The 26,285-nt window shown below is 37.5% G+C and overlaps 1 protein-coding gene across 11 annotated transcripts in view; it reads right to left on the bottom strand.

The window, feature by feature from the left end:
• The window catches only part of LOC113517183 (protein daughterless), a 162,282-nt gene that overhangs the window by 5,363 nt on the left and 130,634 nt on the right, over positions 1 to 26,285 (bottom strand). For 4 of the 11 annotated variants that reach the window (XM_052898388.1, XM_052898389.1, XM_052898379.1 and 1 more), the window contains 10 exons: positions 25,997 to 26,209; positions 24,469 to 24,600; positions 19,903 to 19,971; positions 16,910 to 17,027; positions 15,392 to 15,478; positions 13,154 to 13,262; positions 9,980 to 10,087; positions 5,459 to 5,554; positions 1,788 to 1,933; positions 486 to 595 (listed from right to left, as the gene is read on the bottom strand). In XM_052898388.1, the coding sequence (XP_052754348.1) occupies positions 486 to 595; positions 1,788 to 1,933; positions 5,459 to 5,554; positions 9,980 to 10,087; positions 13,154 to 13,262; positions 15,392 to 15,478; positions 16,910 to 17,027; positions 19,903 to 19,971; positions 24,469 to 24,600; positions 25,997 to 26,209 (1,188 nt within the window). The remainder of the gene's footprint in view (positions 1 to 485; positions 596 to 1,787; positions 1,934 to 5,458; positions 5,555 to 9,979; positions 10,088 to 13,153; positions 13,263 to 15,391; positions 15,479 to 16,909; positions 17,028 to 19,902; positions 19,972 to 24,468; positions 24,601 to 25,996; positions 26,210 to 26,285) is intronic. The other 7 variants (XM_052898381.1, XM_052898380.1, XM_052898383.1 and 4 more) reach the window with 7 other exon arrangements.

Genomic DNA, 26,285 nt, shown 5'->3' with positions numbered 1-26,285 from the left:
AAGTAGTACAGTATGCGATTTAGTGAAATGTGTGAGTTGTAGGTGTGTAAGTTGTCTGAAATGTAGGATGTACGACATAGGCGTATGAGTTGTGATACGTACGATATAGGCATGTGAGTTGTCTGATGTACGATATGGGCGTGTGAGTTGTGGATTGTACGATATAGGCGTATGAGTTGTGATATGTACGATATAGACGTATGAGTTGTCTGATGTACGATATAGGTGTGTGAGTTGTCTGATGTACGATATAGGCGTGTGAGTTGTGGATTGTACGATATAGGCGTATGAGTTGTGATATGTACGATATAGACGTATGAGTTGTCTGATGTACGATAGATGTGTATGAGTTATGATATGTACGATATAGGCGTGTGAGTTGTCTGATGTACGATATAGGCGTATGACATGTAAAATGTATGAGTTGTAATTTGTGTAAGTTCTAGGCATGCAAGTAATTAGAGGCGTGTGGTATGCGTACGAACCGGCATGGGCTGGTAGTGCTGCAGGGGCGCGGCGAGGAGCTTGGGCGCCTCCTCCGCCTTCTCCTCCTCGCGTCGTTTCAGGCATGCCGCCTTTGGGTTCAGGTTGCGTTCTGTGACAACAACACACACACACTATAACTAAATAATAAATATTTATTTTCACGTTGATTCGTTTATGAGGTAGAGTGATACACTGTAATATTTAATTATTCATAGATAACATAGTGGATTGTCGCTATATATTCAAATACAGCAGCTGCATGCTGAAATTGTTGCATTTTGTCGACCTTAATTGTACAACAGTTTTACAACTCACCTTGGGAGAGAAAAGGTATTAGTAATGCAGACTACCAGTCCCACTGGTAACAATATAGTTCAAATCTACCTTTACATCATTTCCCCTAGAAACCACCGTGCTAAATTCCAGGCGTATTCATTACGATGGGCTAACTGGCCTGCCTTTTCAACCTTACCTATTACCCCTCATTGGTTCCCCGCCAGCGTATACGGTTAGTGCAGGCGGAGATTCCATCCCATTATCATCCATTATTTGATCCCTGTATCCATCACGATGGTCTAACTGACCTGCCTTTTCATCCTCACCTATCATCCCTCATTGGTGCCCCGCCAGCGTATACCGTTAGCGCAGGCGGGATTACCATTCCATTATTAAAAAAAATTTGATAGTTATGGGGGGGGGGGGGGCAATTAAAAAATGGACTCGAAGCGATTTCAATCCTCTTGCTCCGAGCCATTTAAATGCAATGCTACGAGTAGACATCGATGCCAAATTTTACAAAAAAAAATTTTATAAAAAAATCCTGTAAATATTTATTAGGTATAATTCCATTTGACGTTACCAAAACATCGACTGGGCGATTAGTCGTCAAGTAAACTTTGTCGGGAAAAATTACGTATGGGGGCATAAAGATTTTAGAAATGTCCAAGTGAGGGCATGGCACAAAAAAGATCGGGAAAAACTGATCTAGATTCTGACATGTACCTAATAAGGGAATTTAATATCTTTAGTCATAATCCCCAGTAATTTTACCGCCAGATGGAACACCCGTCACCTCACTCATTGGGTCTACCATGAAACGAAATTCCGAATTTTCAGACCCCACTTCGTGTTTATGCCCGTAACGAAATTGGCCCAGTAAACGGAGGTTAACATTTCATTCGTCATAAATCCTGCTATGTATTAATAATCGAAAGGAACGACATTTAATTATTTTTAATATCGGGGCCAAAAATTGGGAAAACACTTCATGGTGAGCTCTCTGTGGTCTGCACTCGGCGCACCTCTGACTTGCTGCTCGAGCGTCATGATGACCTCGACGGCCATGTTGAGTATGCCGAGCTTGGTCTGCGGCTTGTCGCTCTTCAGGTGGGTCATGCACATCCGCCCGAGCTCCTTCAGCGCCTCGTTTATGTCTCGTATTCTTATCCTGCGCGGTCACATCAACTGTATTAGTGCTTAGTAACTAGCTGCGTCTGCAGGGGGGGGGGGGGTGTTGTCAGTAATTCGGACTACCAGCCCCGTTGCTAGCACCCAACGCAATGGTCCTGCACAGGGAACCATCGTGCTAGATCCCAGGTGTATTCCTCACGATGGGCTAACTGGCTTTTCATTCTCATCTATCACCCTCACTGGTGCCCCACCTGTGTAGGGATGAGTAAGGATGAGGGATGGGCAGCAGCGTTCCTTTTAAAATATCTCTAAAAGCTTAACTGCGGTTGCCAATCAGCCTTTAAAGCGGGCAACTACTAGCAAGGGAAATGATAAAGCTTTTTTAACCAATAGTAAAGATTTCATCCCCTTGCTAGTAGTTGCCACGTTCTGGCGCGCGAATTGGCAACCGCAGTTAGACTTTGTAGATGTTTTAAAAGTCGCTGTCCATCTTTCGCCCTCCCTTACTCGCCTCTTACGACACTCGCGGGAAAGGAAGGGGTGGTCCATTCTATGCCGGGACCACAAGGCATAGAAAAGCTTATACGTATAATAATATTACACTAAGCGACGCCTGTACATAGGAGATGTTTAGGAAACTATCCAGAAGGAGATGTTAAGCTGACTGACTCCATAGTGCTTCTCTTTTGTCTGGGTCATTCATTTATTTTTTATTTATTTATTTATTTATACTTCATTTGTACACAAAAAATTACATTGTTATAATATATACTTATAATAAATCTGTAGAGAGGTCAATTCTGTACATGAAATATATTTCCAAAATAACTATCAGGCGGTGATTAGTGATCGATACTGATGCCAAAAATGCACTCAGTAAAATTTTTGTCTGTCTGTCGGTATGTTCGTTATAGAAACAAAAACTGCTCGACGGATTTTAACAAAACTTGGTACAATTATTCTTCATACTGCTGGACAGGTTATAGTATACTTTTCATTACGCTACGATCAATAGGAGCAGAGCAGTGAAGGGAAATGTTAAAAATGTCCACCCGTGCGACGCCGGGACGGCCGCTAGTTTATATTAATTAAAGATGTACAAGAGGCAAGCTTAACTCTGTAAGAGAGTTCTCTACCAGCAAACCCTGAGTGGTAAGGAGCATTAATTACCAGCGGGCAGTGTGCGTACAATGAGAAGTGGTAACAGTGTAGTATATACAGTGGTACCTCGACATTCGAGTTTAATTCGTTTGTAACCTTGCTGGTATCTCCAAGCAATTTCCCCCATTGAAATGCCATTAATCGGTAGTCCCAAAAAACCACGTCAGTTGTTTTAGTTAAATGTTAGTCTCAGGTGGGAGAGACTTAGACACCAACAACCACACCACAGAGGGGGAAAGGGATTGTTAGCAATGTAGATTGACACCCCTATTGTTAGCAATATACCCTATCAGGTCGACCTCCACGTGGTTCCCCCTGGAAACCATCGTGAACAATTCTTATTGAATTCGTCACGATTGGCTAACTGACCTGCTTCATCCTCCCCTATCATCCTTCACTGGTGCCCCGCCGGTGTATACCGATAGCGCGGGTGAGGTTACCATTCCATTATAACCCATTAAAAAAAAACATCCACGCCACATGTGGGGCTCGTGTGCAGCGGTGTAGTGTACGATTCTTCGCATCTCAAATCTTGCTCAAATCTCGAGCAATATATATATCGAGGTACCGCTGTTAATTTATTTTTGTCTGTTATAAAAAATTGTGTAGAATTAATCACTGAAGTAACATCTTCAATCGTGAACGCGCCGGTGAACGACGAGATGCGTCATAGTCGCCTATATCTTACTGGTACAATAAAACCAAAACTAAACAGTATCTGTAGGTTATTTTTTTTTTATACAACTTAGAATGGCAAACAAGCTGACGGCCCACCTGATGGAAAGTGGTAACCGTCGCCTATAGACACGAGCAGTACCATGGACATAACAGAGTATACTGTTTCGCCCATGATACCCCCCATGCGTTGCCACTCCTGAGGGCTCAGGTGTTATTCCTCTGTACCCTGTAAATTCACGCATTAAGGTGCGCCTTGCGCGTATTAAGATTATTCATATCAGTTTTCCTTAAATATTCTTCCACTTCCACATTCCACCAGAGGGAAACTTTGTACAAAAGTTGATTGCTTGAGTACCTCTGTCCCATTCGTGTTTCAACCGTGAAGCAGTTGTGTTTGCATGGCTGTGTTTCGGTTTGAAGGGTGGGATATGGCGTGAATTTACTGGGTACGGAGGAATAACACCTGAGTCCTCACGAATGGCAACGCATGGGGGGTATCATGGGCAAAACAGTATACTCTGTTATGTCTATGGTACTGCTCATGTCTATAGGCGACGGTTACCACTTTCCATCAGGTGGGCCGTCAGCTTGTTTGCCATTCTAAGTTGTATAAAAAAATACATTTAGTTATGGTCTGAGATTGTGTTCCGCGATGAAAAACTAAATTACTTAACCAATTTTGATAAAATTTCTACGGGACCAATTTGTAAGTATAACTTTTCAGATAAAATAAAAAAAAAAACAAGAAATTTCCAAATCGATTTACAACTGACGGAGTTTCAGATAATAAAAAAATAAAATACAACCGAATCGAAAACCTTCTTCTTTTTTAATTTGGTTTATAAAATGAGTCACAGTATGTATTTATATACGCATTGTCTGAAACAAATATATCTAACAAGATATTTCAATGCATTATAATTCGATATATTCTATAATGTAAAAATTTGACGTTCATAAGCGGCTAAAATGTCCTACATGAATAAATGATTTTTGAATTTTGAATTTTGATAGGTATTTTTGCATACAAATACAAGTCGAAACTAAATATAATATATAATGTAACTAAATATAATAATATAATTATAAAGTCATGCCATTAAAAATATAAGAACAATTCACACTAGACGGAGCGCGTAGAAAAAAAAATTAATAAATAATTATTTTTACTATATATTTAAAAAATAATTTTATATAACATAATAATACTAATAAAATATACAATTGAGTTTGGAAAAATGATAGATAATTCAAACATTGCCACCATTCGGCATTATCACTTTTATATATATTTTTAAATATATTTATTTAGAAATTTTGCAGTCAGATTTGTGACTGTATCATGTACACTGACATCCTCATCTTCTGCCAAAGTTTGCCGGTCATCTCTCAGAAACATTTCAAAAATATCAAAAAAAAAAAAATTCAAAAATATCTGACAATTTAGCCGTTGCCACATTTCGGAAGGAACGCTCTTAAACTCACACACCTCTTAGTGTGAGATTCCCTCTTAAAGTCACTCTAGAGATTCTCCTTAGTAATAGTATTATTCTGAAACTCACACTTAAGACTGTACCTAGTGTGAGTTTGTGAGCATTCGTATTGAAGTATGCAACGTCTGGATTTTCTGCGAGAATCCCTAGTGCGAGTTTGAGAGCGATTAGAAATGTACATACAGGGTATGTGTTTGTAACTTGGCCACATGTTCTGGTGTAATCCATACCTCTCTCTCGCGTTGTTCGCCTGCCGCCTCTCCTTCTCCCGCATCGCCTTCGCCTGCGGATCTGTGTCGTCATCGCCCTCGTCCGCCGACGAACAGCTGACCAAACATTTACCATGTAACGTTCCATTCATAAAAACTTACAAACCTATTTTAGCTGTCCAGATGTTTTGTTTCTTTCTTTTGAACTATTCACGATTTAAATTGTAAACAATTGTTAAAATAGGTTTGTTGGTTTATGTTTTTATGAATGATGGTAAGATTTGGATAGATGATGAATTAGCTAATCAAATTAACACACTCAAGGGGCACGTTTATAGTGATATAAATCATTAATTAAAAACCCATTGATAGTATTTTCGGTAACCTTTTTTCCCAAAATAGTATGTGATTGAAATTACAATGTATGATTCTCGAAACATATAATTATTTACATATTTTTACATACACGTTCCTTGGAGAAAATTGTTTAATTTCGTTATCTCTACTGATGTATTGGAAAATAATATTTCTTTACGAAATCATTTTCATTTCTGTATTAATTTAAAAAAAAAAGGTTAAAAAACATAAATCCCATTTTATTACATTTTAAAAAGATATTAATTTGATTAGCCGTTTGAAGTTATTTTGTAGTTTTAACTAAAACAACTGTAGATTATCAATGTTACCTCGGACACGGCGGCGGCGCGCGAGAGAGAGTACTGCTGACCTCCTGTATGGTAAACGCTACTTACTAAACAAAATACAGATGGCCGAATGAACCAAGTTCCATGAAGGTAATGGACTTTTACAAAGTGATTCATGAGATAGGCAGGCAAGATATGATTTTTATAAGAAGTTATTTTACTATAATTTTTTTTTAATTAGTAAAATATTTTTATATAACACACGATGGCAACAATGTGACATATATACAAAACACCATATAATGTGTAGTCTGTTTTTCTATAATTAACACAATTAGTCAACAATCTTAGCGTTTCTTTTTATAGAGTTATATAAAATTAACATAGATACAGAAGTAATATTATCCAATAATAATAAGAATAACCTATTAATATAGAAACATTTTTATACTATTTTATTTACTGTAGACACTGTTAATTCGCCAAGACTGTTTACTAATTCGAGTCATACACAGAATGACAGACTGTTATGTATATTTTTTATATGTATCGTATGTATAATATGAATGTTAGAAACTGAACAATAGCATGCAAGATACATACAAACAAGTTACATATATATTTAATCGTAAATATTTATAATAAAAATGTATTTTATTATTATTACATTGTAATTTAAGTAATTCACTAATATTAAATAATCGTTAAATAAACTATCCTGTTAAATCAGTTGATAAGTTTCATTATAAATTATCATTTACATGGAAACAATTTTATATTTTATTAACATGATTGGTTAATGAACACTACCTTAATAAGTTTTAACGTAGGATAAAAATATGCCAATAGTTTGTGTAACCATTGATAGATGGCGCTGTATATAAGCAAAATAGTGGCTACACACAGTCATATTTGATGTAATATATTATTTTTGTTAAATTCGTTTTAACCTATTCAAATGTTCTTATATGTATTTACTTATTTCAAAGTTAGTTTATAAGAAAATAAAAACACTAATGAACCAATCTTAAACACATTTGTCTTTTTTTTAATAAATATTTTTTTCTTTTTTCATTTAATGTCATTCGATACACCTACTAAAGCCTACGACGCTCCAGAACTTACCGTTTACCTATTTGAAATGTAAAAAGGGAGAAATACATAGAAATGATTGGTACAACAAAGAGAATTCAGACAATGGCATTGCGTTACATACTGTGACCCGTCTTGTTAGGATGACGAAGCTGAAACTTGCAATTACACCTTTGTTAGTATTATATATGGAATGAATGCACAGAAATGTCTTATGTTCAGTTGTGAATAGGGAAGCCGGCGCGAAATAACGTGCAAGATGTTATGCATGAGTAGTGTCCGTACTGTCCCAATATCTATATAAAGTCATCGCTCGCCCCAATTTAATACCTCTATATTCATTTCGATCAGGATTTTCTTCTCAATATCTAATATATAGGTGATTTTCAGTGAGACCCTCTGTCCAACTACGGCGGACTTTTCCACTACGCTTTTTATTTCAAGTTGTTAGAACATGTTGTATGAAAATATATAAGAAACGTTTATAAAATGCTTTTTGAGATCATAAAATTTTCTGTAGACTCAAAAACAATAAATTGCACTTGTTGAAAATCACTCATATTCGTGATAAGATTAAAATAATAACATATTTCAAATACTAACGATCCATAAGAAAAAGAATCATCAATATCGAAAATTATGTAATATATTAAAAGATAAACAAAACAAATTGAAAACCTCCCTTCTTTCTGAAGTGGTTAAAATAAGATTTAAATTTATATTGATATTTAGTAAAATTATCTTTTAATTTTAAACGATAAAAAAATGTTAGTAAAAATTATAAATGTACAGTTGAAAGGCGGCAATTGGGAGATGGATATGCGCTCCGGTAGGTGTGAAATGCCCTTAAGTAGGGATATGCGATCCAGTAGATTTGAAATGACCTTAAGTATAGATATGCGCTCCGGTAGATGTGAAATGACCTTAAGTATGGATATGCGCTCCGGTAGATGTGAAATGACCTTAAGTATGGATATGCGCTCCGGTAGATGTGAAATGACGTTAAGTACAGAATAGACTATATAAATTTATTTAGTACTTTAATTACTTTTTTATGATACTTAGAATGGCAAATAAAGCGATGGCCCACTTAGTGGTAACCATGGTAACCATCGCCTATAGACACTTAATGATTAGTAATAACCGTTGCCTATACACACGAATAGAAGCATGAATACACTGTGTCGCCCATGATACGCCCCATGCTTTACCATTCCTAAGGACTAAGGTGTCATACCTCAGTACCCTCTAGTTACCTATTTCACTGATTACTACTTTGTTTTTATTCCTCTAAATTCATTTCATTCTAAATCAGCGTTTCTGCTTTTGCAGGAACCTTTAGCTGAATTAGCATCCATTTTCTTTACCATAACACTGACTGATTTCTACTACATATCAAGAATATATAAATGTAAACTTTTTTTATATATATATATAATTTTTTATATATATAATTTTTTTTTTAATTTGTTATTACTTATAATTTAAGTATATGTAAGTGTTATGGTTTTATTAAAATAAATTTTTATTCATTCATTCATTTTAAATTTATTTCGTAACTTTTTCTCCCGAAACAAAATCTATTGATAGACTCGCGTTTCCGTGTTCTAAATTGTCTACGAAGCATCTTGCCGTTCATCGGTGTGCGTCTGTGTACGTATATACGCACGTATGCGTGTGCGCGGGTACTTGTGCAAGTTCTACGCGTGTGTGTGTGTGTGTGTTCACGATTGAAGTCGCTTTTTGTTGCGAAGCAAAATGGAGTCACGGATTTTTACAAATGGGAAGTCAATATATTACTTTATTTATAGCTGGTATGCTGTGGGCATGTGGAAACAGTTGTATCAACAGGTGGTGACAAGTCGAAAAGGTTAGAAATCGCTGATGAAATGGTGTTAGTAAAAATATACAGGCGACAGGTAAGAAAAGCGCTGTACACACATCTCCGTGGCACTGAGTCCACAATGATACTTTAGAGCTTTAAACATAAACGAATTGAATTATTAAAGATGTTTCATTAATCGTAAACATTTGACAATAGGTTACTTTTGTAATTTTTACAGAAAAAGCAATCCTGCATCTTTCGTCTTCAAAATATGGTAACAAGGTAACAACAACGTTTATTATACTTTCAAGCGAGACAAGTATCTAACGACGAGGCCCTCGCTCGGAGAAGTGTGAACAGTGCTTAACGATATACAGACATACAGGCGATGTCGAAATTATTATTTGAACAATATACTACTAGTGAAATAGAACATTTTAACAAAACAACAAAAATAAATAAATAAATAAATAAAAATCAATAAAATTGAAGCCCTCATACTGAGCATTTAAATTTGAAACCCAGCTTTATCTTTTGTCGTGTTCAGTTTCACTAGTAGGAAGACGTTCAGTTCCCGCTGTACAAATATACAGTATATGTGATTAAAGAAATCCATTCCTTAAAACTAATGTTAGTATTCATTAAAAGGGTTTAAAAAAAAAAACTTTCCCATAAAAAAATTGTTTTACATTACCAAAATGTAAAAAAATATAAACGAACAACCTGTATCTAAATCGACACCACTAATAACTGTAGCGCTGTTGACATATATACAGATTGTTTTTTTTTTTCGAATATATTTTTATTTTTGGTAATATAATTTTTTTTTCTAGAAAAAGAAAAATCTTCGAGTTCCTATTAATGAATACTATCACACTAGTTGTAAGGGGCGTGTTCGTGTCCCGTGACGTGTGTGCCTGCGTGTGTGTGTGCCTGCGTGTGTGCGTGTGCGTGTGCGTGTGCGTGCGTGCGTGCGTGTACCTCTCTCGCACGTTGTTGGCCTGGCGGCGCTCTCTCTCGCGCGCCGCCTTCGTGTCGGGGTCCACGTCGTCCTCGTCCGCCGACGAGCAGCTGCGCCCGCGGCATTCACTTATATTACGTGCCACGTTACACATTAGCCATATGCCGAGTAACACACGTTGCGTATTGCAGCACTTTGTGATACTCGATTAAATAATATCGAGCCCTGACTCGAATTCCAGTACTCGAACGATTACTCGAACACTCATGTATGATTATATTCAAATACTTCATTAAACTCGAAAAATTTCAAAGGAACACACACATAAAGACTTACGACTAGCATATGATCACTAATATTATTCGAATACCATAACAACGATAGAATTAATCGTATCGTATATTCAAATTCTTCAAATACACATTGAGTACTCGAGTGTTCGAGTACGTATTGTAAATTCGAGTCAGCACTCGGACTCGGCACATCACTATTCATCATATTTTACTTGTAACCTATACAGGTCGCTATACAGGGTGAAGTCGACACCGTTAGCATGATTTTAAAGAAGCGTTCCACAAATTAAACTTAAATATTTTACTGATGTAGTAACATTAAAACTAGACTAGGCTTGTGTATGGTAGTAAGTATAGTTAGGGAACATTAATATGAAGGGTAAAACCCTTCAATAACAGTAATACACGTCAAAACAATGGCGTATCGTAAAAGCCTAACTGCAGTTGCCAAGAGTGGCAACTACTGGCAAAACTCCCCTTGTGGGCAAGCCGTTAATTGTCCATTGCTAAACATTGCTCCCCCCATAAGAGAAGGTTAGAAAAGTATCCCATTTAAAAATATAGAAAATTTCAAATTTACCGTAAATACGGCCTTTTTATTTTTTTTATACGACTTAGAATGGCAAACAAGCTGACGGCCCACCTGATGGAAAGTGGTAACCGTCGCCTATAGACATGAGCAATACCATGGACATAACAGTACACACACATACTGTTTCGTCCATGATACCCCCCATGCGTTGCCACTCCTGAAGACTGAGGTGTTATTCCTCTGTACCCTGTAAATTCACGCCATATCCCACCCTTCAAACCGAAACACAGCCATGCAAACACAACTGCTTCACGGTAGAAACACGAATGGGACAGAGGTAAAATTGACAAAGAAGCTCGAATCTCTTACATTACCTTAATTTTATGTCCGTATTGTAAGTTCTAACTTTACTTATGACTACGATTCGTTGGGAAACATCTCCAGTTACAATGGAACACTCCTTTAAAAGCAACGCTAATGGGTTCAATTTCATCAAAAAAAAAAACAAAAAAATTATACAAAAAGTGTCGGAACTTCGTTTTATATGTATTTAAATGCACACATTGCATTATGGGCCTTAATTTGTTACGAATAAAGTAAAAAGTCAATTATAAATGATATTCACTTACTGCCTTATACAGTTAACCAAAAACAAAGAGTACAGAGACAAAAGTACAGGGAATATCGTAATGAATACATTATAAGATAATTAAAGATCGTATCTCACAAAAAACAAACTTCGTTTATTGCAAAACTAAGTATTTTGACCTAAAAACTATACAAATGAATCCATTTTGATAAAAATTTCTGTGGGACCAATCTGCAAGTATATCCCTTCAAAAAAAAAGAATCTTCCAAATCGGTTTACAACTGACGAAGTTATGAGGTGACAAACGTAAAAAACCGAATTGAGTACCTCCTTCTTTTTAAAGTCGGTTATAAAATACAATTCAAAGTTTAAAAGTTATAATATTTCTATTAATATCAAAGTATGCAGTACATATGTAGTATGTACAAAAGACGAATCCATACTATGTATACAAAGAGGAAATATTTGATCGTTTGTTTGTTTGTAGACTCATCAAACAATACATTAATAATTTTCAAAATTCTTTCACCTATAGACAGCTAATTTATCAGTGATTAACATAGGTTATACGTATATTGTTTACAAAAACTCTACCCACCCGAGTGAAGCCGGGTCGGATCAATAGTATAATAATAATAATAAATTCCCATTAAACATATTCGAGTTAAAATCAAAACTTTTAAAATAAAATAAGAGAAAAAACGAAAACTTAGACATTTCCTGTCCTTTGCCTGTACCTTCACAAATAGTTTATTCAAATATATGTTTTAAACTACTACGTTTAAAGCACAATTTCAGTTGTACCCAAATTGTCCCCTTTAAACGACGTTCAGACACTTTTCGCGCGCAATCGGAATTATAACCCCTTAATGATAAAAACAACAATTATAAATATTCTATTAACTTTTTTTAAAATTAAAAATTTTGTACAAAGGAAAAAATACAAACAGCTAAAATGCTGGGCATTTGACGTTTTTACGAATAAGGGGTTAATTGCTTGTATCCAAGGCACTTAAGATATTTTTTAATATTAAAAAAAGGCTACATACCGTATACAGGGTGAAATAAAAATCGATAGCAATCTTTATGAGTCCAAAACATACAAAAAAAAATATGGAACATACAATATAGTATCTACGTTAAGACGGCATGTCCCAACTTTTTACCCCAATTTGTGTGATCATGTACCAGTTTCGTGCTTCTTTCATGTTTGTGAGGACACGTCTTCAATAGCAATTGGAGATAAGTCGATCTCCTAAACTGTGGTACGGATTTCGATCATGTATAAAATAGACTTTCATGTTATTGAAATAAGGTTTATTTTTACATTTCACTTTTCTTGTCGATTTTAGAACGTTCCATGCTCCGTGCTAGTCTATGTGAACGGACACTATAAGGACGCTAACGATTTCGATATCCCCCTGTATATATGGTATGTATCACCTATGCCTAATGACAATATACGGTCTTACTACAGAAAATATTTAAAACGCTGTTTATCTAAACAGTGTTTAACCTAACCCTGTTTAAGCGTTTAAACATTGTTTAAGAATGTTTCTTAAACAATGTTTATTTGTAATTTTTTGTGACAAAATCTGTAATTTATTACTTTAATTTTTCCCACAATTTCTTTTATTTCGATACAAACAGACGTTAGATCAGTTATCATCTAAGCACGTAGCGAGCACGTGTCTATCGCGTTGAATATTGTCTGCAGTAAGGCGCGTGGCGCGTGGCGCGCGTGTGTGTGGGTGTGTGCGTGCGTCGGCTGTATACTCACTATCTGCGCGAGCGCTTGTTGCCGGGCGGTTTCCCGACCAGCGCGTCCGCCGACCCCGACGACGAAGGCTTCGAGTCCAGCCCCGAGTCCGGCGGCTCTTTACGCTTCTCTGTAATTTATTTTACAATACACATGAAGAAACAAATATATATACACATAAATAAAAAAAAAAAACTTACACATTTTTTAAATATTTCACTAAATTAAATGATAGTTATGAATTCAGTATATCACCAGACACTATATAACTGTGCGTGGACTGAATGACGGTCGGAGATTGATGACTTATTAAGGTGCTCAATCTTCCAGTGTACACAGTCATACACATACTAATGGGAGCGAAGTTAAACGAAATAAATTAAATAACTATTATTTTTAAATAGTCACTAGGATTGTAACGCCCATTCGGTATGTACAATAATTTCAAATTAGACCAACGAGCAAATATGTGAATGCACACCACTGAGCTTTATCATCATCATCATTTCAGCCATTATTCATCCACTGCTGAGAGGACATAAGCCTCCCCCATAGACTGCCATAAAGAACGCTCCAGAGCCACCTGCATCCACTGACTCCTTGCAGTGCATTTCAGGTCGTCACTCCATTTAGTGGGGAGTCGGTCTACAATGCGTTTACCCGTACTTACAAAAGTCGATTACTTGGGTACCTCTGTCCCATTCGTGTTTCAACCGTGAAGCAGCTGTGTTTGCATGGCTGTGTTTCGGTTTGAAGGGTGGGATATGGCGATGAATTTACTTGGTTTAGAGGAATAACATCTAAGTCCTCAGGAATGGCAACGCATGGGGGGTATCATGGGCGAAACAGTATACTCTGTTATGTCCATGGTACTGCTCATGTCTATAGGCGACGGTTACCACTTTCCATCAGGTGGGCCGTCAGCTTGTTTGCCATTCTAAGTTGTATAAAAAAAAAATGTTCGCCACTCGAGAACCTTCTTCCCGCTCGGTTGTCATTCTTCGAGTGTATCAGATCATAAAAATTTATAGTCTTCTGAATGGCCTGTAATTCCATGGACAGTAGTAACTGTCAAACTGACAGACCCTGAGTCGCATTTGAGTGCAGTATGTTTTACCAGAGGGAGACTTTGTACAAAAGTCGTTTGCTTGGGTACCTCTGCCCTATTCGTGTTTCAACCGTGAAGCAGTTATGTTTGCATGGCTGTGTTTCGGTTTGAAGGGTGGGACATGGCAGTGAATTTACAGAGTACAGAGGAATAACACCCGAGTCGACACGGTATACTCCGTTATGTCCATGGTACTGTTATTTAAATGTACATGATCGACTAACACCATGAACGCTTGTCATTCAAGTAATCGTTTAGAGCAGTGTTTCCCAACCTTTTTTGTGCCATGCCCCACTTGAACATTTCTAAAATCTTTATGCCCCCATACATAATTTTTCCCGACAAAGTTAACTTGACGACTCTAATCGCCCAGTTGATGTTTTGGTAACATCAAACGAAATTATACCTAATAAATATTTAAAGCATTTTAATTAACTTTTGTTAAATTTGGCACCGATATCTACTCGCAGCATTGCATTTAAATAGCCCAGAGTATTTTTTAATCCCCCCCCCTGAACTATTAAATTACCCCCTGTGGGGCGTGGGCCCCACGTTGGGAAACACTGGTTTAGAGTGTAATAAACAACATATAATACGTAATAATGACCTCGTGTTCGCGGTATAGAATAGGCCACCCCCTTCCTTTCCCGTAGGTGTGAAAGGAAGTGACTAAGGGAGGGCGAGGGATGGGTAGTAGCGTCCCTCTTAAAACATCACTGAGAGGGCAACTACTGGCAAAACTTCCCCTTATGGGGAAGGCTTATGTCCAGCAGTGGACAGCTAACGGCTGAAATTATCATAATAATCATCATCATCTTCCTACCCTTATCCCAATTATTATTTGGGGTCAACGTAATATGGTTTTATCCATATTACAAAACGATTTGGCCTATAGTTTTACGACCGGCCACCTGCCTGACGTCAACCCTCTTTGGGAATGCATTTATTGGTGGTTTCCGCCACATACGGTTTGGAGGAAAGGACTGAGGAGAAAAGGAAGAGAAACGTTGGAAATGCGTATAGGAAATTAGTAAATGAGAGGAATAAGGGACTTATGTGGGAAAGAAAAGGGCACTGCAGTTGCGGAAAGGACTGCGAAATAATAATAAAAATGAATGTAATAAAGTATGGAGTGTGAACTTTGTACTGACTCGTGTTGGGCAGCACGTGCCGCTCCATCTTGACGGGCGGCTCGGGGTGCAGGTGCGGCAGGCCGGCGCCCACGCCCAGCCGGGACACTGCCATACCACAACCATCATTACATTAGTTTGTACTAACTCCCTACATAGTTTCTTCACGAACAATTACCAAATTATTCATATTTTTTTTATACCACTGAGGTGGCAAACAAGCATACGGCCCACCTGATGGTAAGCGGTTACCGTAGCCTATGAACGCCTGCAATACCAGAGGTATTACGCGCGCGTTGCCGACCCTGAAGAAACCTCTTTACCCCCTTTTGAAGAACCCCATGCTGTAGTCTATTGGGAAAACCTCCGCATATAGTATTCCTAGCTGATTACCTGTTTTTAAATTGTTGCATGCCTGATACTAAACTGAACCGAACTGTTGATACTGTTGGTGATGTCGAATCCAAAGCAATGTTTACTGCTATATATATATGTACACAGTTGGCAAATAAAATTCTATTCTATTTTCCATGGATTCTTGGTAGTATAGAATATGGATGATTGGTAGATAGATCTTGGTAGATACATGGACTCTACTAGTATTAACTAGCTTTTAGCTCGCTCTTTGGTACGTATGCACCTCATAAGTGGGAACAACAATGTAACAGAACACTTTTAGATGGACATATCAAGATGAAATATACACCAGTGAAATTACTGGGTACAGAGGAATAACACCTGAGTCCTCAGGAATGGCAACGCACAGTGGGTATCATGTGCGAAACAGTACACTCTGTTATGTCCATGGTACTGCTCATGTCTATAGGCGACGGTTACCACTTTCCATCAGGTGGGCCGTCGGCTTATTTGCCATTCTAAGTTTCATAAAAAAAAACAGGTTTTTAAGTTACACGTTCAGAAACACAACTGCGAGAAGCGCATCCAATTAGAGGCGATAGTTTTTGCGTGATGCCGATATAAACATACAGACAGACAAATTTACTGAGATTTATTGTTTTTACTCCCTTCGGTCTGGTTGAGGACATTTCATATCAATCTTCCATGTACAGACATCACCTAGTTACAATTTTATTATACGAGTATATAAGATATGAAAGTCAGCAATAAAATCTAACAGGCCCATAACTAGTAATATACCCATCAAGTCCACCTTCACGCGGTTCCTCCTGGAAACCATCATGATTAATTTTTGTAAAATTCGTCACAATGGGCCTCATCCTAACCTATCATCCCAGGGGGTAAAGGGATTGTTACCAATGGAGTTTGACAAACCCATTGCTAGCAATATACCCTATTAGGACGACCTCCCCTCCACGTGATTCCCCTTGGAAACCATTGTGAACAATGCTTGTTGGCTGACTGACCTGTTTCATCCTCACCAATCATCTGTCACTGGTGCCCCGCCGTTACCGTTTCATTATCAGCAGCGTTGTCGGTACACCGCCGGCGGGGCTAGTGACGGTGTGCTGTGTGCTGTGTGCTGTGTGCTGTGTGCTGTGTGCGGTGTGTGGGGCTCACCTGCGGGCGGCGGCTGGTGGTGGTCGTGCGGGTAGAGGTCGGGCGCCTCCGCGTGGTTGCGCAGCACGTTGATGGCGTCGTCGAGCCGCTCCTCCATGCGCGCGCCCTGCACACCACACTTCGCGCTGTATTGCAACCCGCCTGCACTCACACCCCTCACACGCCTCACACGCCTCACACGCCTTACACGCCTCACACATACGGCATACTGCATACTGCATACTGCATATATACCAATATACAATCCACTCACGCACACACGTGTGTACAGTACACATCTTATCGTCTTAGTCATAAAAACGACAATACTATTTTAGCTAATTATCTGTTGCTGTCTCTTTCTTTCACACTAAATTACCAACTCGAATGAAAGTGACAAAACATTGTATATTAAATCTTTTAATGTATTCAGTATGAATTATGTACAATAAAGATTTTACAATACAACACAACGTAATAGATAGACTATATTATTCACATATTTGTATATAATATATATAAAATTTTGTATATAATTGATATATTTATATATATCAATACCAGAGGGGGACTGCACAAAAGTCGATTACTTGGGTACCTCTCTTCCATTCATGTTTCAATCGTGAAGCAGTTGTGTTTGCATGGCTGTGTTTCGGTTTGAAGGGTGGGATATGGCGTGAATTTACTGGGTACGGAGGAATAATACCTAAGTCCTCAAGAAAGGTAACGCATGGGAGGAATTTTGGGCGAAACAGTACACTCTGTTATGTCCATGGTACTGCTCATGTCTATAGGCGACGGTTACCACTTTCCATCAGGTGGGCCGTCAGACTGTTTGGCATTCCAAGTTGAATGTTTTTTTTTTTTATATTGACATTATAAATAATTTAATTAATATATAAAATGATCATTAATATATTCTAATGGTGGCCATGTGTTAGTTTGTGACTGCTTTATTCTATTTTCAACTTTATTGTATATGAATGTAAAACAATTATTATGTAATTAATTGTATTGTATGCCCGATGTATGGGTAAGCTGTTTTCCTTTAACGTGTTAATAACATCTTATGAAAAATTATAATGTACAGCTCACAATAAATATTTATTCTATTCTATTTTATAAAAAAAAAACCAAGATCATTAAATAAAAAATATCCGAATCGGTCCAGTCTCTCTCTAATATTGCGGTAACCAGCGGTTAATTTTTATTTATAAAGGCGACCGTATGTTACGTTCCCACACTTGAAATTTAATGGGGAAAAAAAACAAAACTTTATAACAATTTTTTTGGGCCGTTAAAAGTTTCATTGAAAATTATAGTCATTTGCGAGCGGGGACAGACTGGATATTATATAATTAGCTGACACAGGTTACGAATGGATGTGTTGTTGTGTTGTGTGTTGTTGTGTTGTGCGTTGTTGTGTGTTGTTGAATTGTCCGAACTTTAAATGGCAAAAGTCGTGAATTCCATTGTGCCCTACATTAATGATATTAAAACTTTAAACCGACTTCAATAAGGAGGTTCTCGTGTCGGTTGTATTTTTTTTTTAAATGTTTGTCACCTCACATCTCTGTCAGTTTGTTGTAAACCGATTTGGAAATTTCTTTATTTATCTTTTAATTAAAAGGAAATTTTTAACAAAATAATTATAAACTATGGGTTTATATACCTGACGATATAAGATTTATTTTTATAGATTAGTCTCATAGGAATTTTATTGTAGTCTAGCAGTAATTCCGCACGATTTATTTTTAAAATTTTTAACCGACTTCAAAAAGAGTGAGGCTCTTATTAGGTTGAACTTTTTTTACATTTGTTACCTCATAACTCCGACAGTTGAAACCCAATTTAAAAAAATTCGGAATACAATTTCAGTTGAAAAGAACGAGCAAAGAACACAGCTGTTGCTTTTTTTTTCAAATATGAGCTAATTGTACAATATATATATATATATATATATATATATATATATATATATATATATATATATATATATATATATATATATATATATATATATATATATATATATACATAAAATGACTACCACAAATTTTGCATTGATAAAGGAGAAAAAACAAGCTACATGATCTGATATGACCTCGGCGGTGTAGCGTCTTAACACACCTCACCTACCGATGGTCGTGATTTGATTCCCGTACAATACAAACATTTGTATTCACGATGCGTCTGTTTGTATTGGTTTGGGCTATATATAATATGTATTTACACGTAAAAAAAAAATGTCTAATACTCATAGCACGTGCTCTGCTTAGTTTGGCACCGCACGGAATAGCTCAAAATAAAAAAATAAAAAAACTTTACTCAAATAGACCTGTTTACAGATTATTTTAAATTGTCAATTGTTTTACAAATGTACATACAGGGTGTTCCGAGTGTTATCTGCTGAGATGAATCCGTAAAACTCAGCAGTTTCAATTTAAAGTGATTGGTAACTAAACAAAAATAAACAAGAAACATTAGATGGCGCTGGAATCGAAATGTGTGATTTTTGCTGATTATTTTGTAATAAAAAATTATTTCAATGTAAAATGTCTAAATTGGCCAGTGGTTTTTATAATTACGTATGAATGTGAAGTGACAGATGATAACACGCGATCATTTCCTGAATAAATTATAATCCATACAATCGCAATGTCTTTGTTACTAGCAAGTGTTTTTTATAAAATCGTACAATACATGAGAATAAAGACAAAAATTATAATAAACCATTACTATATCGGTAAAAAATAAATAAAAACACCCGCCAATTTAGAAAATTTGCTTCCAATTATCTTTAATTACAATAAAATCAACAAAAACCACCGGCCTCGATTCTAGCGCCATCTAGTTATTCACGTCCAACTTTGTTTAGTGGCCAACCACTTTAACTACCGAATTTCTCGGGTAAAGAGTTTATAAACAGGTCTATCTGAATAAACGCTTTGTCTAACATGTCCAAAGAAGCGTATAAAAGGAATATGTTTGGCTAAAACAAAAGCAATACTTACGACTACATCGGAGTGCTCTCTCAAGAACACCATCGCCTCGTCGAGCTGCCGCTGCTCGGCCGGCGCGCCCTACATCGCAGGTTTAGTTTACAGCGGGGGGCGGAGCTCGCGCCCGCCAGTACTCTACGGAGCTCTGGCATCGCTTGGGAGGGTCGACAAACTAATTCAGACGGGCCAGGGGGGGGGGGGTGGAATACAAAGTGAACAGAACCGAGCGACACTTTTAAGGGACAGCAGTTTCGGACGATTGAAGTCACAAGGACTCCATTGAGAATATTGAAGAGGGCAGATGGTAATGGATGCAACTCTGAGGGACTACTCCGCTATGAGTGGGGGAGAGTAGGAAGATCGTCGGATGGAAGGGTAACAAATACAAATGTGACGTTGGAAAGCGAGCAGTCGACGAGACTTCGGAACCGGCGCGTACGCATGACACGAGATATGGAATCGAATGAAGCAGGGATTTAAAGAAGCCACCTTCTACGTATCATAACGTAAATTATCAACTCTCTTTGTCTGCCTCGAACAGAACCTGGCGTGAAGGTAGGTTTCACGGCAAGAAGATAAATATGTATACTAGTAGAAACATGCCGCTCATGATTAAGGGTGCTTCCGAAACTAGTCGAACATTCTCGACTGAAATACACGTAAGTCAATCCGGAGAATCTTACTTTATAAATGAGAGATGAAAGCGTAACAAAGAAGAGTAGAAATCATAAAAAAAATTCATAAAAAAGTCGAACGTCAATAAACTTATATCACTTATTGACGTGTGGGTGTTTTTTCTTTCCGCGGTAATTTTTTTTAATTTTAAAGAATAAAAGTGATAAAACACTATTTTAGAAGGGGGGGGGGGGGGGCAATATTTAATGGTAGATAAAGTTCATTTATACTACGTCTACGACATATAAGAATTCAATGTTTTCGATGCAAGAGAATAATTTTCTCAAAAAAAAAAAAACAGTCGAATAATTTGTAACTTTCTATTTATTAGCGGCAAGAAAATACTAACTACAAAATTCCACATAAACTATATATCTACGGTAACATCTAGGGGGCGCGGGCGCAAGCTCCACACTGTCGCCGGTAAGAAAACGAAAACACAAACTTAATGCGGTAGCAATATGGTTCACATTCCACTGACGTATAAAATTTAAAAAAAGAGAAAAGAAAATAAATTAATTTAGATTTTTAATTATGGTAACATCTTTTGAGTATGCAGTGTTCAAATTACGTTCCTGAAGTATTCAAACTGTATTATTATTATTATGTGACAGGTCGCAACAACCGCTACCAGCACAAACATATTGGTACCGCATTGAAAGATTAATACTAAATGACAAAATTAATATTGAACAAATAAAACAAATGTTATATAAAAAGCTATATAATAAATAAAACACTTGTAAAAATATAAAACAGCACGGCCTGACCAGGATTAGGGCACATTTTTTCTATAAGACGTTGTAAATTCGAATGAATGAATGAATGAGTATAATTTATTTGCATTATACAATATAGGAAATAAGGAAATTTGATTAGAATAGAATAGAAATAGAAATTGTTATATTAATAAATAGTTATATGTATCTATACGTCTGCCCGGTGGCACCATCTACCGCTGCCCATTGGTTGCACAGAAAATCAGCGTTTAGGAGTTATGTATGAATGCCTAAACACTTAGTCGAGTGGAGACCATAATAAGGTCGCATAATTTCTAATTTATTTTTGTATTTCCTTTTTCTTTAAGTTTATAATTGTTCGTGTTTTAATTGTAAACATTATTAATATGCGTTAATTAAATATTTTTCTTTCTTTCTTTATTCAACAAGACTTGTTTGCAAGCACTTTTAAGTTGTAATCATTTATAATTCTACTGCTGAATTCGGAATGTTGTTATCTGCTGAGAAGAGTCCGTAGAAAACTCAGTTTTTCTTTTCTAATCTCCGTTAACAGTATTTGTGTTTATTTAAATGTACTATGTCTAATATAACACGGTCATTTCAAAAACCCGTTCTTTATAATCTGTATCATTCATTGAAGGGGACAATAAAGAGTTTTCATTCATTCATTAATTCAAAAATGTCCCTGATCCCTGGTCGGAGCGTACTGAACGAGACTGCATTGATCCAAAAGGTCTAACCTCAAATTTTAGTTACATCCATGCATGTAGTCATGCCCACTAAAAACAAAGTCTATGGAAAAATCTCGTTTGAGCATTATGTACATAGAATTAGCGAACGAGCTCGGCGGCGACCGGTCGTCTGGGATAAAGGTCACCGCTGTACCAAATGTTCATTGGCGGTCGATCATTCTAGATCAATCTAGTGGAATAAAACTGCAACGAATTAATTATTTAATTACAACGACTTGCAACACACACGAAGCTCTTAATTAGATTTTTTTTTTTTTATTCTTTTTTTATTTTACGTTACGCGTTATTATCGTATTAATACGATATTTTGATTATCGTTTCTAGCAACCGATAGTATCCACTCCTACGCATTGGCGCCATATTTAATTTGTTACGGTTGAAATTGTTTTTTTATATTTTTTTTTTTTATTAAAAACTGCACGTTACTAAATATAATCTATTTGTACGATACGATTCAGCGTTCTAAATTCAAATATATTCCATCTAACGTGTTTATTAGGAACAATATTCATAACTTTTTTTTTTACACTAGGAACCATCCAGTCAGTCAGGATAAATCTTTGACTAGTTTTTTTTTTACATCTTTAGAAACCAACTAAAAATGTATATTCTTTTTAATTTATTCAGACAGTTAACCAGCCAGGATAAGTTATTTATTAAGTATAACATTTATTTTCGCCGCGTGGTCCCGACATAGTATGTGCCATCCCTTCCATTCCCGTGGGTGTCGTAAGAGGCGACTAAGGGAATATATTAGTCGAGGGATGGGCGGTAGCATCCCTCTTCAAACATCATCAAAGCTTAACTGCGGTTGCCAACCCGTCCGCCAAACGTGGTAACTACTTGTACAACTCCCCTTATGGGGGAAGCGTATGTACGGCAGTGGACAGTTAACAACTAATCTGATAAAGAGGAAAAGGGATTGTTAGTAATGGGATCAAATAGCCCCATTACTAGCAATATACGCTGTCAGGTCGACCTCCACGCGGTTCCCCTGGAAACCATCGTGGCTAATTCTAGTTAAATTCATCAGTATGGGCTAACTGGCCTGCTTCATCCTCACCTATCATCTCTCACTGGTGCCCCGCCGGTGTATACCGATAGCGCAGGCGGGGTTACCATACCATTATCACCTATTAAAAAAAAAACTAACACGATGATAGAATAAACATTTCTTTTATATATATAATACGTTCTTTTATATATATAATTATGTAGATCTAGATACAAGTCGCGCCGCGGCCGCGTCCACTTATATACATAGTATATTTATTATTGTTATACATAGGGCCGTATTAACAGAAAGTTTTTCCTTAATCCAAGTTTAATGTATAGTTCAATAAAACCGTTTAACCTTGATAGTTGGGTCCGTACCACGTATTATATTAAACACAGAGGGCGAGCAGAGTTTTTACAATGTTTTATTCTTTGGTCATTTATACAATGACGACTCGAGAATGATTCTTGTAATAATTTATTTTTTCAATAGATGATAATGTAATGGTAACCCCGCCCGCGCTATCGGTATACGCTGGCGGGGCACCAGTGAGGGATGACAGGTGCGGATGAAAACGCAGGTCAGTTAGTTAGTCATGTTATACGGCTGTATAACCCTACCAAACTCAGATGCAACCTGCTTGCATACTTTCTACATAATCTGTGTTGACTATATAATCTAGTAATGTAAAATTTGTCATTGACAAATAATTGACATATCAAACATTTTCTATACACTAGCCTGCTATGAATTGGGAAAAATAGCAATTGATGGTGTATCTTTCGTCCTCTTTTTACTACTTATATTTGTATAAGAAGAAAGGAGGCAACCATATGATTTACAGTTTTTATTATTCTTTCATTAATTCCTTGTTCTTAGGTCGCGACATAATTAAATATAGTATTTGCTTTATATATATATATATATATATATATATATATATATATATATATATAATTTTTACTTCGTTCGTACCTACTGCAACATATTGATTTGTCCAGGACAAATATTGCAAATTTTATGACAGTTACTCGAGCCATTTTTATGCAACTTAGAATGGTAAAAACCTGACTGACTATAAGTATTTTTTTTTATTGTAGTATGATGTCACGTGACTACGCCGCCCTGAGCGAACACAGGAGCGATATGGTCCATGAGTACGATCACCCCATAAGAGAATATTCTACAGTCGAAAGTTGGTCGCACTACACCGGCTGATTTAGTACTTTTACACGCTAAGTTTGAAAGAGCCTAATTTATAGGACGGAAAGAACACGCCACGAAAAAGGCTAAACTTGTTTATACTCATTTACGTATTAAAGTAATTTGAAACTTTACATAGTTTGATCGACCGCCGGTAGTGCCACAAGAGCCTCGCTCCCAAGCGACCGGTCCGCTGAGGGTGTGCACTCACCATGGCGGGCGGCGGGAACACGGCGACGTGGTGGTGGTGTCCGTTGGGCAGCACGGCCGCGCCCCCCAGCGGCGCGTGCGGCGTCGCCGCGCTCGGCGGCGACGACACGCCCGTCGACACCCAATTTGATTGCTGCCGATAGAAAAAAAATAGTATTACAACTATGTTACTGCTTCAGAGGGTTACCTTCCGTGAACGCTCTAGCTCCACGGCGAAGATCCTAGAGACTACAGTATGGAGTTCTTCAAAAAAGGTACATTAAGGTTCCATCAGGGTCGTCAACGTGCACGTAACACCTCTGGTGTTGCAGGCGTCCATCGGTTACAATGAATTTGCAGATTGCAATCACAAATTATAAAGTGAGTAATTTGGGGGGAAAGGGATTGTTAGTAATGGGGTTTGATAGTCCCATTGCTAGCAATATGCCCTATTAGGTCCACCTCCACGTGGTTCCCCTTGGAAACCATTTCTTGTTAAATTCGTTACGATGGGCTAACTGACCTGCTTCATCCTCATCTATCATTCTTCACTGGTGCCTCGCCGGTGTATATCGATAGCGCAGGTGGAGTTACCATTCCATTATCACCCATTAAAAAAATGTGATTTATCTGACAGCGAAATTATGCAAGTGGAAATAATGGCCGAGTACACTTAATGGAAAGTGGTAACCGTCGCCTACAAACATGCACAGTACCGTGGACGTCACAGAATGCACTGTGATGCCTATAATATCCCTAATGCGTGGCCATTCCTGAGGACTATGGTGTTGTGGTCCCGGTATAGAATGGTCAAACTTTTGTGAGTTTCGTAAGAGGCGACTAAGGGAATTTGATGGTCGAGGGATGGGCAGTACCTTCCCTCTTAGTGATAAAACATCATCAAAAGCATATCTACGATTGCCAAGCGTGGGGATTACTAACAAAATAAGTAGAAGCCTTTGTTTAGCAGTGGACAGTTAACGCTATACAAAGTCTTTGTTGATTTTTTATATAAAAGAAAATAATGTTTTTTTTTTTTTTATTTAACACTCACTATTACGCTCTTGTACAAATCACAATAAACATCCGGCTAGAAGGACCAAAACTTAAATAAAATCAAATCTTAATCTTGTATTTTTATTGTAATTTGTAAAAATGCACAAGAATGAGAAGTGTCGTTTAAAAAACACACTCTATATACTGTCATATCTTATCCTTCAAGTCAAAACACAACTGCTTGGCAGCAGAAACACGAGTGAGACAAAGGAACTCGATTAGACGGTTTTTGTAAAAAGTTTGTCCATATTTATCGATGATTCGTTCAGGTGAGGAATGATAATCGACTGTGTGTTTCAGTTCACTATTCACTAAGCGTCGCCAGGAACTCGAGTGAAATCTGAACGCAACGATTCAGCGATTTTTCACTTAATGCTAATTGCATTAGGATCGAATTAAGGGTATGCAACAAACTATATGAACATAAATAGCAGATGTGACGTATAATGTTGTGTATGGTACTATATTGCGTGTAGCACTAGTGAAGCACTGACCTGTCCGTTGTGGTGCTGCACGTGGTGGTGCGCGGGCGAGTGTTTGAGCGGCGGGTAGAGGCGCGCGTGCAGCGGCGGCGGCGAGTGCACCGGCGTGGACGGCGACGAGCCGTAAGACGACAGGCTGCCCGCCTCCGCGCCCGCGCCACCGCCGCCGCCGCCGCCGCCGCCACCGCCGCCCACCGACGGCGTACTCGCCGCGCCGCCGTACATCTGGCGGGGAGGACAAAACACTGACCGTATAACATCCTGCTGTGGGAAAGGTATTGTTAGCAATGGAGTTTGACAG

This window comes from Galleria mellonella, unplaced genomic scaffold (genome assembly GCF_026898425.1).
Source record: "Galleria mellonella isolate WM207_F2 unplaced genomic scaffold, CSIRO_AGI_GalMel_v1 utg424, whole genome shotgun sequence".
Taxonomy (NCBI): domain Eukaryota; kingdom Metazoa; phylum Arthropoda; class Insecta; order Lepidoptera; family Pyralidae; genus Galleria; species Galleria mellonella.
This window is presented reverse-complemented; position numbering and strand designations above follow the sequence as displayed.